General features: G+C 50.7%; 1 protein-coding gene across 9 annotated transcripts in view; it reads left to right on the plus strand.

The window, feature by feature from the left end:
• Positions 1–14712, plus strand: part of MGAT5 (alpha-1,6-mannosylglycoprotein 6-beta-N-acetylglucosaminyltransferase) — a 325037-nt gene extending 310325 nt beyond the window's left edge. For all 9 annotated transcript variants that reach the window (XM_074399900.1, XM_039479867.2, XM_039479866.2 and 6 more), the window contains 2 exons: positions 1785–1942; positions 8771–14712. In XM_074399900.1, the coding sequence (XP_074256001.1) occupies positions 1785–1942; positions 8771–8969 (357 nt within the window). In that variant the 3' untranslated portion in view covers positions 8970–14712. The remainder of the gene's footprint in view (positions 1–1784; positions 1943–8770) is intronic.
• The last annotated feature ends 904 nt before the right edge of the window (positions 14713–15616 follow it).

Raw genomic sequence — 15616 nt, forward strand, 5'->3', positions numbered from 1 at the left:
TGAGGAAAAGTAGGATCCTCCAGCAGGACACACATTGCAAAGTACATTTCCTTAGCACCCCTGATGCTGGTACTCCATGTTGCTTCTCAGGGGCCGCCCTCCAGCCCTCTCCTCATCCCCGAGGCCTCCTTGCACTTGCTGGTTTCTTCCACTCCCTCTAGATCCCAGGGAAGACTGGCTCTGCCCCACTGGGAGCACCTAATACACATTCTTAGTAGTGGTACCATGTTCCTCCTCACCCTATCACATGCTACTTAGACTGTTTCTCCAGTTGTTGAATAAATGAAATGTTATACAGATGATTCTCGAATAACGTCATTTTGCTCTAATGTTGAGAATGAAGAAAGTTGACTCCTGGCTGGACCCCCTGTCTGTTTGGAGTCAACCCATTCTCCGTCATCTTCATGCGTTTTCTCCAGGGACTCTGGTTTTCTCCCGCATCCCAACGCTGGGCACCTGAGGTGAACTGACATGTTTACATGGTCCCAGCATGAATGAGTGGGGATGTGGGTTAAGTGCACCCTGTGATGGAACCATGTCCTGTGCAGGGCTGCTTTCTGCCTGGCACCCTGAGCTGCTGGAATGGGCTCCAGCTACCCTTAACCCTAAGCTGGAATAAGAGGGTTCGAAAACAAATGTATTAATACAAATTATTGTACAATAAAACTTCATAAAGTCTATGATAATCATACACATGCACCCAGTCAGAGAGAAGGGAACAGACCAGCTGGTGGAGGCAGGCCTGATTGTGGTGCCATGTTAGTGATTGATTGATAGTGAATTATGAGGTGGGAGAAGGCATTCCTTGTGATTTTCGCTTCACAAATGTGTATTTCTTGATTGAACCCAACACCACTACAACTGTCATCACTCACTGATTCACCAAAAATTGAGTAAATAATTTATCTTACTTGTATTTATTAATCTTTCTTAAATGTATGTATAGCTCACATTTGTTTCAGTATTTAATATTAGAAGTGTTTTGGGTCTTTATTTAGAAGTTTGGTGATGTTTTTGACAAGAAATGTGCTATGGAAACTTAACTCTTGTTAATATCAATTAGCCTGTTGTAAAATTGGTTTCTTTATATTGTCCTTTCACTTAACATGGCGGTTTCGGAGACTATGATGACGTTAAGTGAGGACTTACTGTATTGTTTTCAGCCAGCCAGCACTAAGTCCCTACCAAGGACACAGCACCATATGAGGTGCTATCAGAAGTGTCTGCAGTCTCCTTGGCGTGATCTTCACTTCACAGCATCAGAACCTTGCCATGGAGATAAAAGTGTAGTGCTCGTGAAACAGTGTCGCATTAGGTAACTGCCAAGGTAGGGCAGACACAGTGCCTTTGGAATCAGAGAGAAGGGAACAGACTAGCTGGTGGAGGGAGGCCTGAAGATGGGCCTTGAAGCGCAGAGGCTCTGAATAGCCTGGCTACATAAGTGTTGATGACGATGATTGAGAATAGCCACCCTTCATGGGCCGGGGTGGTGCGGTGTTCGTTGCAGGTATGACCTCTCCTCCTGGAGCCCTCTGTGGAAGGCACAGCTGTTGGTTCCCATCTTGGGGTTGAGTAAGCTGGGGGTTAGGGAGGTCAAGACCTGACCTGAAGGCCTATTCCAGCTGAGCCCCAGTCCAGCCCATCTGCGTGGCTCCCAGCTCTTCCCCATCCCATCCCTGTTCTCTCCCAGCGTGCCGCCTCCCATTGCCGGGGTTGGTTGGCAGGGCTGGGGATCCCCAGCTGTATCCTTGGACCTGTGGCTGATGGCTTCATTGTCATTCTAGGACTTCTGCCATGGGCAAGTGATGTGGCCGCCCCTCAGTGCCCTGCAGGTCAAGCTTGCTGAGCCCGGACAGTCCTGCAAGCAGGTGTGCCAGGAGAGCCAGCTCATCTGTGAGCCTTCTTTCTTCCAGCACCTCAACAAGGACAAGGACATGCTGAAGTAAGTGCCCGGAGGCGGGCATGGGGACTCAGCCCCTAGATTCCAGCTGCTGGCCCTGTGGGGTAGTCAGGTGTGAGGTACAGATTTCCACTTCCAAGCTACTGGGCTGTGGGGATACGGTGTAGGAGGGGAGTAGGTTGCAGCATGATCCCCCGAGAGAGTTAGCCCAGTGTTGCTATGTTCCTGTTGGGTGAGATGAAGTCACCTGGCATGATGATGTATTTAAAATTTGAATGGGGGTGTTGTATTTGCATAAATAATGCTGTGTCTGAGTTGGGAGATTGTGGGAGGTGTTCTGTTTGCTAATGTTGACCCCCAAGAACAGTGGTGGAGGTAGGCACAGAGACAGAGGCATAGATGGACCAGCTCCTCAGACCCCTGGAGGCAGCCAGGCCCCCAGCAGCGTCTGAGCAGTGCAAGGGGCTGGTAGTGAGTGACACTGTTCAACCCTGGAGTCAGAACGGAAACATGGAGAAGGAGCTGGCACAAAACTGCCCACAACAAATTCCAAGAGCAGCCTTCTCTTGCGGCCCTCTTCTCTTTTGCACTTTCTTTTTTTTTTTTTTTTTTTTTTTTTTGAGATGGAGTCTCGCTTTTGCCAGGCTGGAGTCCAGTGGCACGATCTCGGCTCACTGCAACCTCTACCTCTGGGTTTAAGTGATTCTCCTGCCTCAGCCTCCCGAGTAGCTGGGACTACAGGCATGCACCACCATGCCCAGCTAATTTTTGTATATTTTTTAGTAGAGACGGGGTTTCACCCTGTTGGCCAGGATGGTCTCGATCTCTTGACCTCGTGATCCACCCACCTCAGCCTCCCAAAGTGCTGTGATTACAGGCGTGAGGCACTGCGCCCAGCCCCCTTTTGTACTTTCTTCTGGGTCACTGACACAGGGTGCATCTCAGGCCCCAGCAGATCTAAGTCTGCTGGGTCCCTTGGTAGTGAGGTAAGTACGGCACTGGGGATGCTGGCACTGGGAATGCAGCCCAGGGCCACACACAGGAGGCGCCTTCCTTGAATTTCTTACCTTCTGCTTGCATTAGTTAGGTGATGCCTTTCCTTACCCTTTGCATTGGCATTTTGAGTTGGGCATTTGCAGTTCCCAAATTTCCATGTGAGGTTTCTTCTGGCCTCTCACCCATGTCCCTTGTCAGGCCTGAATGTGTTCTCTCAATTTTTATCACACCCCACCATGGTCCACATATTGCATAATTATCTAGCTCCCCACCCACCCACTACCTTCGTAGCTCTGATTGGGTGTTTTCTCCAAGAGACTAGCCTACAAATCTTAAGACCCTGCTGTCCCAACTCCAGATATTCAATCTAGCAGGTGTACTATCCCAGGCTTGAAGAGGATGTTTAGGAAGTGGAGTGGACCTGGGGCTCAGGGCTCACCTGTCCCCCGTTCTGGCTTCACACTCTGTTAGTGCTGCTGGCCACTGTGGTTATCTGTGCACAATGGTCTGAGCTGGCCTGCTTCCTGTGAATCTTCTTATCCTTAAGTGTGGGTATAAAACCCTTTGTAGGGAGAGTGTGTGCCTCTGGTGTCCTGCCTGTAGGGAAGCTCTCCTGAGTAGGGGTGTAAGCTATGCTTTTTGTTCATTCGTTTGTTTGTTTTTGAAACAAGGTCTCCTTCACCCAGGCTAGAGTGCAATGGCTCACTGCAATCTCCACTTCCCAGGTTCAGGCAATTCTCACACCTCAGCCTCCCAAATATCTGGAACTATAAGTCCATGCCACCACACCCAGCTAATTTTTGTATTTTTAGTAGAGACCTGTTGGCCAGGCAGGTCTCAAACTCCTGGCCTCATGTGATCTTCCCCCTTGGCATCCCAAAGGGTTGGGATTACAGGCGTGACCCACCATGCCTGGCCCTGGTGATACTATTTTTTTCTGTTTTTTTATGAGAAGACCTAGGCACAGAAGCTGCCCTGATTCCACCACGAGAACAAAAGCATAGGCCAAAAGTGGGGTCTCAGGGAAGGACCCTGCTCTGCCTCCAGATGTCTGGAAAGCCTGTGGTGTACCAGAAGCTTCCAATTCCACAGGGCAAATCCTGAATTCTAGGGTTCTGTCAGGGGCTTTCCACTCACTCCTTTTGCAAATAGCTCTTGGAGCAAGGTGGCTTCTTGAGAACCCTGGGACTCTTTACATTGGAAGTCAGAATTCACTAGTTACAGACCTAGGGACTGTATATTACAGACTGTCTGCATAAGCCTACTTCTGGAAGAAGAGACATGAGAAGTGGCATCCTGGGAATGGGACCAAATGGGACTCCTGAACAGCATGGCTCCCTTCCTGGCCAGGCAGGAGTCAGGGCTCTTGGCCCAGGGACTGTGCTCAGGGTCTGGCTCAGAGCTAGCACAGGGCCCTACGAAGGCAGGCCACCTCCAGGCCAGGAGTCCAGGACAGGGAAGACAGGAAGGAGAAAGAGCAAATGGCAGATGGCCACTTCCCTCTGTTCAGCCGGTTTTCTCATCTGTAAGATGGGGATATCCTAGGTGATGGGTAAGATAATGAACAGCCCTTTCTTCCAAAGATCTTTGGGTGGTGGAGTAGGCCCGAGGCCACTGCGCCATGTTGCGATAAGCCAGCCCCAGCCCTGGCCTTTCCCCATCTCCTTATCCATGCAGAGTCCACAAGAGCAGAGGGACCTGGCATGGGGCTGTCCTGAGGCCAGGCCCTATGCCATGGGATTGCTTGACTGCACCCCCACCCCCTACCCTGCTGTAGAGATGCGGACTTGCTTAGCAGGAGGCTGGAATGAATGCTAATTTTGTAATAAAGCCGTCTGAAATTAATTCTCTGAACATAAGAACCCTGCTGAATAACTTGTTCATGCATTTGTAAATACTGATAATGTTGTAAAACCCCAGCTATCTGGCATTCTATTGAGTGCCTCCTCAGTATGGAGGTGATCCTGGTGGCCCATCCATATTCATGGCCGATTAGCAATTAGCAGTTCCTGCAAGCCATTGCTGCCTTTTCGTCTCCAACTTGGAGCCTGGTTTGAGCTAAGTAAGTTCTTTTCAGTCTTTGGGTCTCCATGGTGTTTAAGAACCACCTGTCCTCACTCTGTAGTATGACTTTAGTATATCACGTCGGGGGAACCCTTGGGAGCATCCTGTGTTGTCTTGCATGAGGGTGATTCAGAAAAGCAGCCTTGAGTTCTTGTGCATGCAGGGCCCAAGGGTGCAGGTAAGCACTGGAGAGGTCACCCAAGGGTGCGCATGATTCCTGTGTGCCCCGTCCTCTGGACAAGTCTCCTCCCGGCCTGGGGTGGGGACTGGAAGATGAGGGGCTCCAGGAAGTTCCAGGGTCCATTCCAGCGGGGCCCAGTGGAGAGGACCTCAGTTCCATGCATAGGGGCACGTGTTCCTGCCCAGCTTGTAATTCTGCTACCTCTTAAAGCTGTTTCTTCTAAAATTTTAAATTATTGGCAACTCAGGTTGCTCTCTGAGAAGAATTCTAAGCAGTGCAGTCTAGACTCTGAGTGCTTTGGTACCTGAGAGAGAGAAGGTAGGTGTGAGGGGGTTCGGGTGGGACCTGGCAAGGCAGAGTTGGAATGAACAGAGCCTCTCGAGAGGGGGCTGAGAGAGGGAAGTCACTCTAGGGCAGGAGCAGCGGACGATACAGCTGCATTCATTCCCTTCCTGTCGAGCGTGTCCTGTCCTGTGCATTTTGGGTCTGTGTCAGGAAGGGACTGGTGACTTCTCAGCCTAGTGCCTGTGACTGCAGGTGAGGAAGTGTGGCCAGCCCCATAGGAGGGGGCTTTGCCTCTTTTTATTCTTCAAGAGCTATAAATTGTAAACTTAGATCTGCTGGGCCCAGAAACCCCATCCTGTAAGAAAGTAGGAAGAAAGTAAAGGAAGACAGTACACTGCAGTGAGATCTCTGAGCAAGGAGGACATGAGTGTTTGTGAGACAGACGTTGCAGGGACAGAGAGGCAGACACAGCACCGTGCACCTACTGGAAAGGCAGGCGACCATCTAGGGATTGAGGATCCTGGGATGCAGAGGCTGTCTGGTCTCACTGTGCTCTAACGATTGGGGAAAGATGCTTTACCTCACTCATGACCTTTGCTTGCTAGTTAAGCAAGGAAAATGGAGTCACCTTCCTGACTGCTCAGGGCTGTGGGATGGGCACATGCATGCCAATAAAAGGGAGCGCTCCCTGGGGTCCTGGAAGACACTGGGGCCAGGGTGTGGGTTAGAGCCCTGCGTTCCACAGCACTGCATCCATCAGTTGGACCCTCGAGGAGCTGCCTGGTGTCAGGTCTCACCTGTGGCTCCATGAAGCGTCGCTGCTTGAGCACTGCCATGATCTCTGTGTGTCACCCCAGGCAGGCTTCTGCTGCTGCAGCCTTGGCTAAATCCTGCTCACAGACACGCGCCCATGTGTGCTTCCACCCTGGGAGATGGTGGCCTGAAGCCTGAGTCCTGGTGACTCGGGGAGCGGGCAGGAAGGTTTTTCCTGGCCCCTGACAATTACACTCCTCGCCATGGGGTCTGAGAGTCGCTGTAGAGATTTCTACACTGTGGTTAGCAGTGTGCCAGGCAGATGGTTTAAGTTAACGTACAGCAGCTGCTGTAATTCACCTAAAAAGTAAGTCATCTCCAGGCCATGTTCCATATGTAAACTTGTCATTCAGAATTGAGTTCTAGATCGTTCCTCCTTTTTGTTGCCCAACTGAGGTATTCTGTGAAGGACCTAGTAGCTGCAAGTCTCTGACTCATTTTTCCTTTTAGGAAATCCATAAAAATCGACTTCCTGTGCTTTCCTCTTATGATTCATGACCTTAACCCCTGGGCGTCACCATCTCCTAGCTGGCATCAAGAGCAGGAGTGGAGGGGTCTTTAAGGAAGTTGCAGTGCTCTCCTGGTGACAGTGGGAGCAAGAGAAGAGAGGCCTGCTCTCCCGACAAGGCCTGGACTCCTGGTGCCGTTAGCATGTGCAGGAGGCACTGCAGACTCTGGGGGAGGGAGGCCCGAGCACCAGTGACATGCCGAGTTCCGGAAGCAGTTGTGGCTTCAGCTGCAACTGAGCAGGAGCCAGGCTGACAGCCTGGGAGATCTTCACCAGAAGCCCCAGCAGATGTGCTGGGAATCGCAGGATTAATGTTGGCAAGGGGAGGAGAGCCCCAGGCAGTTGGTTAGCTAGAGGAAGACAGGGCAGGAGTAAGACAGAAAAGGATGCTTTACACACATATACACATACGCATACGCATGCACGTACACAAATGCACACATGTACATAAACATGCTCTACACACATGCTCATGTGCACGCACGTGTACACACATGAACATACACAACATACAAGCCCATTCGGAAGCTTCCCAGAGGCAATGAGAAACCTCAAGCTCCTCATCCTGATCCCTTCTTCCCTGTCATCAGAAAGTGAGATTCCATGAACACAGTGAAACAGAAATGGTTGGTGTGTATAAATTAATACCACCGGACAGGCAAGGGAGGTGGCATAGCCCATCCAGTGTCTGTCAAGGCAGGGTGATGACAACCACGACCATGATCCTGACAGTAATGATAGTTGCCATTTATCAACTTACTCAGAGCTTCACTCTGCCACATGCTCTGGAAGCACTAACTTAATTCCCACAGGTAAGGATTATTTATCCCCATTCTACAGAAGGGAATCTGAGCCACAGAGTGGCTCACTCATTTGTCCAGGGCCACACAGCTCCTAAAAGATGAAGCCAAGACTCAAACCCAGGTCTGCCCGGCCCCCTGATACGTCCTTCTCTGATTTTGGGTGCAGCATGTGTTCCCACCTAGCATTCATGAAGGACACCAGGTGAGGCTGCCTCCTCCTTTGGGAACCAAGGTGGATGGGAGCAGTCATCCCAAGTGAGAGGGAAAGATATGTGGCTCTTCTTTGAGATAAGAGGCCAAAACTGTTGGGAATGGAAACATCGGAATATCCTTGTGCCCCTGCAAGCAGTGGTCTCAGCCAAGGGAAGCAAAGACACCAGGCTCCACAGCCTGACACTACTCAGCTGTTGGGAGAAGATGGCAGAGGCGCAGGAGTGCAGGGCTCGGGAGAGAGGGCCTGGATTCAGGCCTTCTCTGCACATCCTGAAGCCTCAGTTCACCTGCTTCTAACTGAGGTTACCATTGCTGTGGCTGAAGGGCAGCTGCAAAGACCCCGGGAGCCAATGCCCATGGGACAGCACCTTCTGTCTGATTGCTTTCCAGCAAGAGGCTAAGGCTATGTAACAGGAATTTAAGCCTTTAATTTAAAAAGTTTAACACACTTTAAAACAATTTAAATAATGCTTAGCTTTGCCCCATTCTCACTTCTTGGAAGCAACCATTGCTAAGGCATTAGCATGCAGCTGTCTCGGCTGGCAGCCCTCACATCCCGTGTGCACACGGCGGGCTGATGGCTCTGTGCTTCCCATTCTGGGACTCGCCTTTCCTCAGGATGACTCTCCTGTTCATCTCTTTCCCCCCATTCTTTTTCAGTGACTGCAAAGAAGTCTAAAAGCACAGAAGGGCCATGATTGATTTGGCCACTCCCAGCTTGGTGACTGTTTGGGTTGTTTCCAGGTCTTCTCCATTGCAGACAAAGCTTCACCGAGTAGCCTCAAACACCCCTGCATGCACAGCCTGGCACACACATGCCTTCCTGAGTCTAGATGCCTGGAGGTGGAGGATTGCAGAGGCAGAGGGTGGGCACCATTTCATTTCTAAAATAGGACAAGACAGCTTAACATCCCCCATGCCTCAAGACGGGGGCTAACAGGGCCAGTGATGAGGACAGGCTCTGTCCCTTGCATCACCAACCCTTGTTCCTTTCTCTTCCTCTTCAGGTATGAGGTGACCTGCCAAAGCTCGGAGCTGGCCAAGGACATCCTGGTGCCCTCCTTTGACCCCAAGAATAAGCACTGTGTGTTTCAAGGGGACCTCCTGCTCTTCAGCTGCGCAGGCGCCCACCCCAGGCACCGGAGAGTCTGCCCCTGCCGGGACTTCATCAAGGGCCAGGTGGCCCTCTGCAAAGACTGCCTATAGCGGCCACCTGCTCAGCCCCGCACCGCGCTGCCGGGGAAGACAGTGCCCCAGCCCCGTCAGACAGGGCCAGGGGCAGAAGTCATCCAGGGACTCTGGCAAGAGCCTGAACTTTTTGGTAGAAGGTTCTGATTTGGTATTGCTCCTGCTGCACTCGGAGCAGCCCAGTGGAGTCTTCACCAAAACAAAACGAGAGGGTCTGTCAGGCCGGGCGCCTGGCTTGCCCCTGGCACAACGTCATTCCTGTTTCTCAAGGAGCAACTGTGGGAGGACTGTGTCACTGCAGCTGCTCCAGGGTAAAAGAAAGTCTCGAGAGTCCTTTAAAACAAAACAGGAGGAATTGAGCTGATGGGAGAGAACGCTGAATGGGAACATTCCTAAGCCCATTAACTTATTTATTTGGGTGGGAGGGAGGGGACCAAGGGAGGGAGAGGAGGGATTGATCACAGGCTTCTTTTACTTCCAATGTTAATCATTCACCTTCACTATATTGTTATTCTGTCTGCTTCAAGCAGAGTGCCGGAGGGAGGAGGCACAGTGCACCGTGGGGCTGGTGGGGTGCTCAGGAGCAGCCCTGGAGACCTGGCTGCTCAAAACGATGGCAGCAGAGCAAAAGAAACTTTCGCTTTGGAAGCACAGCCAGAGTCCCCAGGGCATTGTCATAGATAGCAGCTAGAGCGTGGGCTGCCTCGGTCGGGGGGTGTGCCTGTGTTGTCCAGAGAGCCCAGTCAGGGATAGAAGATGAGACGAGGCCCTTTTCCTCCATGTCCCCATGCCCAGACACATTCCTTGGCCATAATTTCTTTTAGAATCCCTTTAGGAAAGAAATACGGGACTGAGGGATTTTGGAGTTTCTGGTAAACTCCCCCTCCCTCTGGCCCCACTGTGAAGAGGAAAGTAGAGATGAGGGACTCGCACGCTGCTCGTGGACTTGGAGAGGGTTGCCTTCGAGCCGAGGTTCGGACAGGAGTGAGGTCGGTCCTTAAAAACTTGTGGCATGACCGGAGCTGGGCTCCTGACAGGTGGGTTTGTGTTGTGTCCCCTCTGATGGCACCAAAGTCCAGGGAAGGGGGCTCTGGCTGTCTGCTGGGGGAGCGGGGGCAGCTCGAGATGAATGCAGTGCACTGTCCTGGCTGCTTACCCGAGGGTCTGGCCCTCAAAGGTGGGAATCTGGTGCTGGCTTTTCCTTCAGGCAGGATTACTCTGACTTGTTGAGTAACCAGTCAGCAGGTAGGCCTGGTCAGACACACTGGACCTCACCTTCCAAACCCTGGACCCCGCCATGCTCTGCCTTTGTGTAAGTTCCCACCCCCTCTGAATCGTCGCTGCCATGCTCTGTACAAGCTTGTAAGTTTCTGGAAAGCGTCTGACATCACCGTGCTGGTGCAAGTGAGCCCCTTTCTGCCTGATGTGAGCACTTGGCATTATCCACCTGGCCCCTGCTGGGCGCCTCGGTTGCTCAGTGATGTGCTCCTTGCCGGGGCTTCCAAGCACCCTGTCTGCTAACGGAGGGCAGCCTGATGGAGCCTCTGCTGGGCAGAGCTGATGGGCAAAGCTTAATGGCTGGTGGGATTTCAGAATGTGAGGGAAAGGAAGAATTCTGCTTCATGGGGACCAGAGTCAGTGTGGGGCCTTTAAGTCTTGTGAAGTTAGGTTCTTCTGCTTTCTCAGTTGCTACACAAATGAGCGGCCAGCCTTTTTTCTTAGGCCCACTGAGAGACCCCTGCCCAGTGGGTCTGAATTGTACCTCGTTTAAGAGAATGGAGGAGGGAGGAGGCACCCGGGGTCTCCTCCACTCCTTAGGCAGCCCCTGCACACATCTGCCAGGGAGAGTACCATGAGGGGGGCCCTCTGCCCTGAGCACCATCACGGGGGCACCTCCAGACCTGGCTGAGAATAGCCTCTGCTTGGGCCTAGCAAGAAGGGCGGCAGTCCAAAGGAAACCTTGTTGGTGACTGTGTATGTGTATGAGCGTGTGCATTTCTTTAAGCTTTGTAAGGGCAGTTTCCTGGAGTAGGAGGGTAGATGACTGCTATCCTTGCTGTGAGGAAGAGGTTTTCCTTGTGAACAGGCCTCTTGGCTGTAGGGTGTGGGTTATTTGCTAGTTAGCCAACCTGCAATCCCTGGGCCAGGGCCGCCCTCTCCCAGGGTCTTCCAGGAGTCGTGAACGCTGCCGATGTCAGTGCAAGCATCTGACCAGCAGGGGGAGCCGGCAGGCTGGATGACGTTTAACCCACTTGGCCTCTGCTGCTTCTAAGCAATAAAGCTGAAAAGTAACCTTAGCTCTGCCTTGTGTTCCAGAAGCTGCAGGGATCACATGCTGGCTGTCCGTAAGTTTAAGGCCTCCCTACCTTCCCCTTCTTTTTCAAGCCACAAGGGTAGCCTCCAGGGTCAGGCAGCCCCGAAGAGTACTTTTCTCCCATTTAAAAATCCCTCTTTTGTCACCCCAAGTCCAGTGTTGGCTGGAAATGAGCCGGAGGTCTACTGGCCGGGCAGCTGCTCTTGGAGCAAACAGGCCCACACTCCAGTTGTTGAGGGCATTATCTGAAAAGTCAGTGACCCCTGAGTGTGTACTGGCTCCCAGGCCTCCTCAGACTTGGCCCAGGTGTGCTCAGTGATCCTGGAGAGGAAGTGGGGCGGGGCTGCCATCAGCCCTGCATGGAAGAGGAGAGGAAGGTCCACTGACTGTCTGTGGGAGCCGGTGGAGGGTTTGCCGTTGCTGATCTTGATAGAATCCTACACCAATCTGTAGCTGATAACAGTTCCATGAGGAGAGAAATCGTAAGTCACGATTAATGTTTTTCTGCACTATAATCATATCTTGCCTCGTGTTTTGGATTATTTTCCCCATTGTGATCCTAAGCTCTTTAAAAACTTAAGGGAAAACACTTACCTAATTTACTAAAAGAGAAAGCTTTCCATTGAAAGGTCAACACTTTCAGGAGTAAAAAGACTTCTTTGAATGCCAGTAAACACCTCATTTATTTCGTGTATGCAGTTTGATTTGCACATGTATAAATGGAGATGCTTTTTTCATTTTTGCTTGGGCTGGATTTTTGTCACTGCTCATTTTAGTTTGCCTTTTTGTGTGTTCCCTGTGCGTTTGGAGATACTAGTCTGTTTATTTGGTGATATTTGTTTCCTTGATGTGCCTTTTCACTTTTCTTTGGGGTTTTTGGAATCTGGATGCTGTTGAAGGGCAATAGCAGACTCCTCCAGCTAAGAGACAGGACATGTCCCTGGGTCACTGTGGCTGTTCAAGCCGGACATCAGAAGCTCCCTGCACTCCCCCTGCCAGGCCATAGCATGTATGCATCCACCCCCAGAGGAGGGTGTGAAGCCTTGAGAAACTCAAGAAAAGGGTGGATTCTGCCATACCTTCTGGTCTACCTGGGGACTGCTGGTTGCCAGTGTGCCAAGTGACCTGTGTTCCCTGCCACCACGCACTTGCTGAGGTGTGGCTGAGGCAGAAGCATGCAGGCGGGTGCATCCAAGGAGTTCAAGGCCCTGCTTGGAGAAGAAACACTTGAACTAGTTAGCATCATGAAAGGGAAAGGATGTGCACCCCTTTTTTGTTTCCTTAGTGAATGCGAGATTTAATGAAGGTGAATAACGAGCTTCCCCTTTGGGAGTGGAGCCCAGTACAACTCACTGGCAGGGTCTGACGTGAGTGTGACATGTTGGACTGAATCTCTATGTCTCTAGGTAGGTGTGTGCTTTCTAGAGCAGACCAAGGTGGCCACCCCATTTCTCCAAGGTGGTTTACCTAGCATGTGTATATAATTAGACATTGCCACCCTCACCTCTGGCCAAAAATTGATTTAAAAAAAAATATTTTGTTAACGACAGGCTGTGTTGTATGTGTTACTATCCCAAGCCTGGATTATTTTATTTATTTAAAAGTATTTTAACTTCCCTATTGGCTTTATTCGAATCCCATCCGTCCCTGTGGGGCTGCAGGGCATCTTCATGTGAGTAGATGGATGGACAGAAATAGATTCACGTTCATTTAGGAAGCTGGGAGTTTGGTGAAGCCGAGGGTGAGTTCCTGTGATTCTTGTTGGCTTCAACAAAAAGTGGGAGACCAAGTTTTTATAGCAAAAGACCAAATTAGCTGTAGAGTTTCGAATGCAGAAAAAAATTACCCTAGCTTTCTTAGCATTTAGGGTTTTGTGAGGATTCCGTGTTTAGCACAGTGCTTGGCACATAGTAGGCCCTAGTAAATGTTGAGTATTGTCATTAGTGTTTCCTAAAACTTGAGAAATAAAGAGCTGAGCTCATTCCCTTCCTGTTGATTCAAAAATGATAGCTACATGAAAACATGATTCCAAGTTGATTGAAGGTTTTAGAATTACTGGTTTAGAGTATTCCTAGTTCTGGGCCTACCCTGCTGGTTGGCATTTTACTGTATTCTTGAATGTACTGGTTCGAAAATATGCCAGACTTCAGCCCCCAAGGAAACAAGGCTGCAAGAATTTATGAACTCCAGCTGGAAAGGGTAAAGGTGACCTTTGGCCAGCCACCTACTGAACCCTATCCCACTGATGTCTTTCAGAACATTCCAGGGGTTTTCTTCAAGGAACATTTTTGAGCTAGAAGTTGAAACGTGTTCTCTCACAGACTGCACCCCTTGAGTCAAAGTTAACAGTATTCCTTTGCAGTAATGGAGGCTTGTCTGCTTTAAGGGGGGAATGACCGACTGGTTGAACTTATACGTTCCCCAAGCAGGTCCTTTTGCTGCCCCCTACGGGCTGGGGTGGCCCCTCCTGTCCTCAGGGATCGGACTCCCAGGTTGGTTAGCTCTGCTGTTTCTATCAAATTAAACATTATTTCCTGGCCTGGTCCGCCAACCCCACCCTGCCAGATGGGGGCAATGGGGCAGGGATTTTGGCCTCTCAGAACAGCTCCTAGAGGCTGCTCACAGTTGAACGATGTTTTCCCGAACCACCTAAATATCAGTTTGCTTTTTGTTTTGGGAGGAGATTAGCCTTTTACTTCCCCGGTGGATGGAAAGTTTTATCTCCTTATCTCCTGCCCTGTCTTGGCATAACTCTGGATAGATTGCAGGTGTGGAATTTGCTGGAGTTTGGTGTCTTTTTCAAATTCCTTTGGATTCTCTTCAGCCAAATCAGCAGTCTCCTAGTCCTATGGATACAGTGATTGATTGGAATTTCCCGTCTGCAAAGCATCTCTCTAGCCCAGGTTTTGTGGAGCCTTAAGACACTCCCTCACTGCCACCCTGACCCCACAGCTGGGGAACCCTGTGCTTATGTGGTGGGTAGGGCCACTGTTGATGGAGCATGGTGGGGACGGGGTGGGTACTTAGGGGATCTGTGGTGCTGGAGGCCTAAACGCCTCTCGGGACAGCACACCAGGAACCTCGGAGCAGTCTCACGTCCGCCCAAGCTGAGAGGGAGCGAACTTGGGAAGCATTTTGCTCACTGTCCTGCCCAAGTATTTAATAGTGTAATAGTTGATGCCAAAGGAGATGGTAACGTCCCTTCTGTAGTCGCTGTCACAACCTTGACGTCTTTAAGCTAATGGCCGTTTGCATCTGTGTCTTCAAACAGATCCTGTTAGAGCCATTTTCTGTGGTTCACTTCTGGGGTGAAGTAATGCAGGATTCTGCAAACAAGGTGTCGCTGTCCAAACATACTGTACTGGCATAGAGAGCACTGCTTTGTTTTCCACTGTTGTAGAGAAAACTAGGGAGAACTTTATTTTTCAATAAACTTTTCTTGTGTGACAGGTGGAAGTGATTTTGGGGGGCTGTGCATGCCGGGTCACCTCCAGAACAAGCTGAGCTGCTGTCCAGGTGCGTCCTCAACATACCTTCCCCCCGCTGCATTTCACCGTTTGCAGCACACTGCTGAAACTGCTGCTAGCAAGACACAAGACAGGAAGGTGTGTTTACGGAGCGGAGAGGGGAAGCTTTTACTGCTGTGTTTTCTTGCCCTTATAGCACGTCCACCACTACTCGTTTTAAAGCACTCTCCTTGCACTGCCTTCCCCTAGAAGGGAATTGAATTAGAAAGTGAACTGCAAGACTTTGAGAAAATCGTACACCGCACCAGTGATTTACTAATGAAAATCTTTCAGAATGAGCTAATGAAAATAGCCCTACAAGGGGCTGAGCACCAGCACCCAGTGGACCTGGCATAGATTTGTCCCTTTCAAGAGCAGCTTTAGAGCCAGGAAGCAGTGAGCCGGGAGCATTTGGTTAGGCAAGTGCCCGGAGACAGGAAGGATCTAGTCCTGACTGTGTCTGCAGGTGACACTGGCCCTCGTCTGCATGGCCTCTCTCAAGCTGGCGGGCCTCCTGGCTACTGACCAGAATGGAGACACAACACAGGTCACATTGCGTGTTTGTTGGAACACAAGTCCTGAAAAAGTTGTCAAGGGAAAGCCACGTGCCTGCGTTTGGGCAATGCCACCACAGTTGGTTGGTAGCTTCCCTCCCTGAGCTTCCATGCTGTGTATTAGACCCAACAAGAAAACCAGCAGAAGAGAAACCAACAGGATCCTACACTTCCCACACTTGCTTTAGTTTCATGTTACATGATAACATCCCTCGACATATTCCTCAGAGCACTGCTGGGGAAGCCCCTGTGAGCATGGTACTGGACCAAGGTTCCATGACCTCACAGAAC

The sequence above is a fragment of the Saimiri boliviensis genome, chromosome 5, assembly GCF_048565385.1.
Source record: "Saimiri boliviensis isolate mSaiBol1 chromosome 5, mSaiBol1.pri, whole genome shotgun sequence".
In the NCBI taxonomy this organism is placed as follows: domain Eukaryota; kingdom Metazoa; phylum Chordata; class Mammalia; order Primates; family Cebidae; genus Saimiri; species Saimiri boliviensis.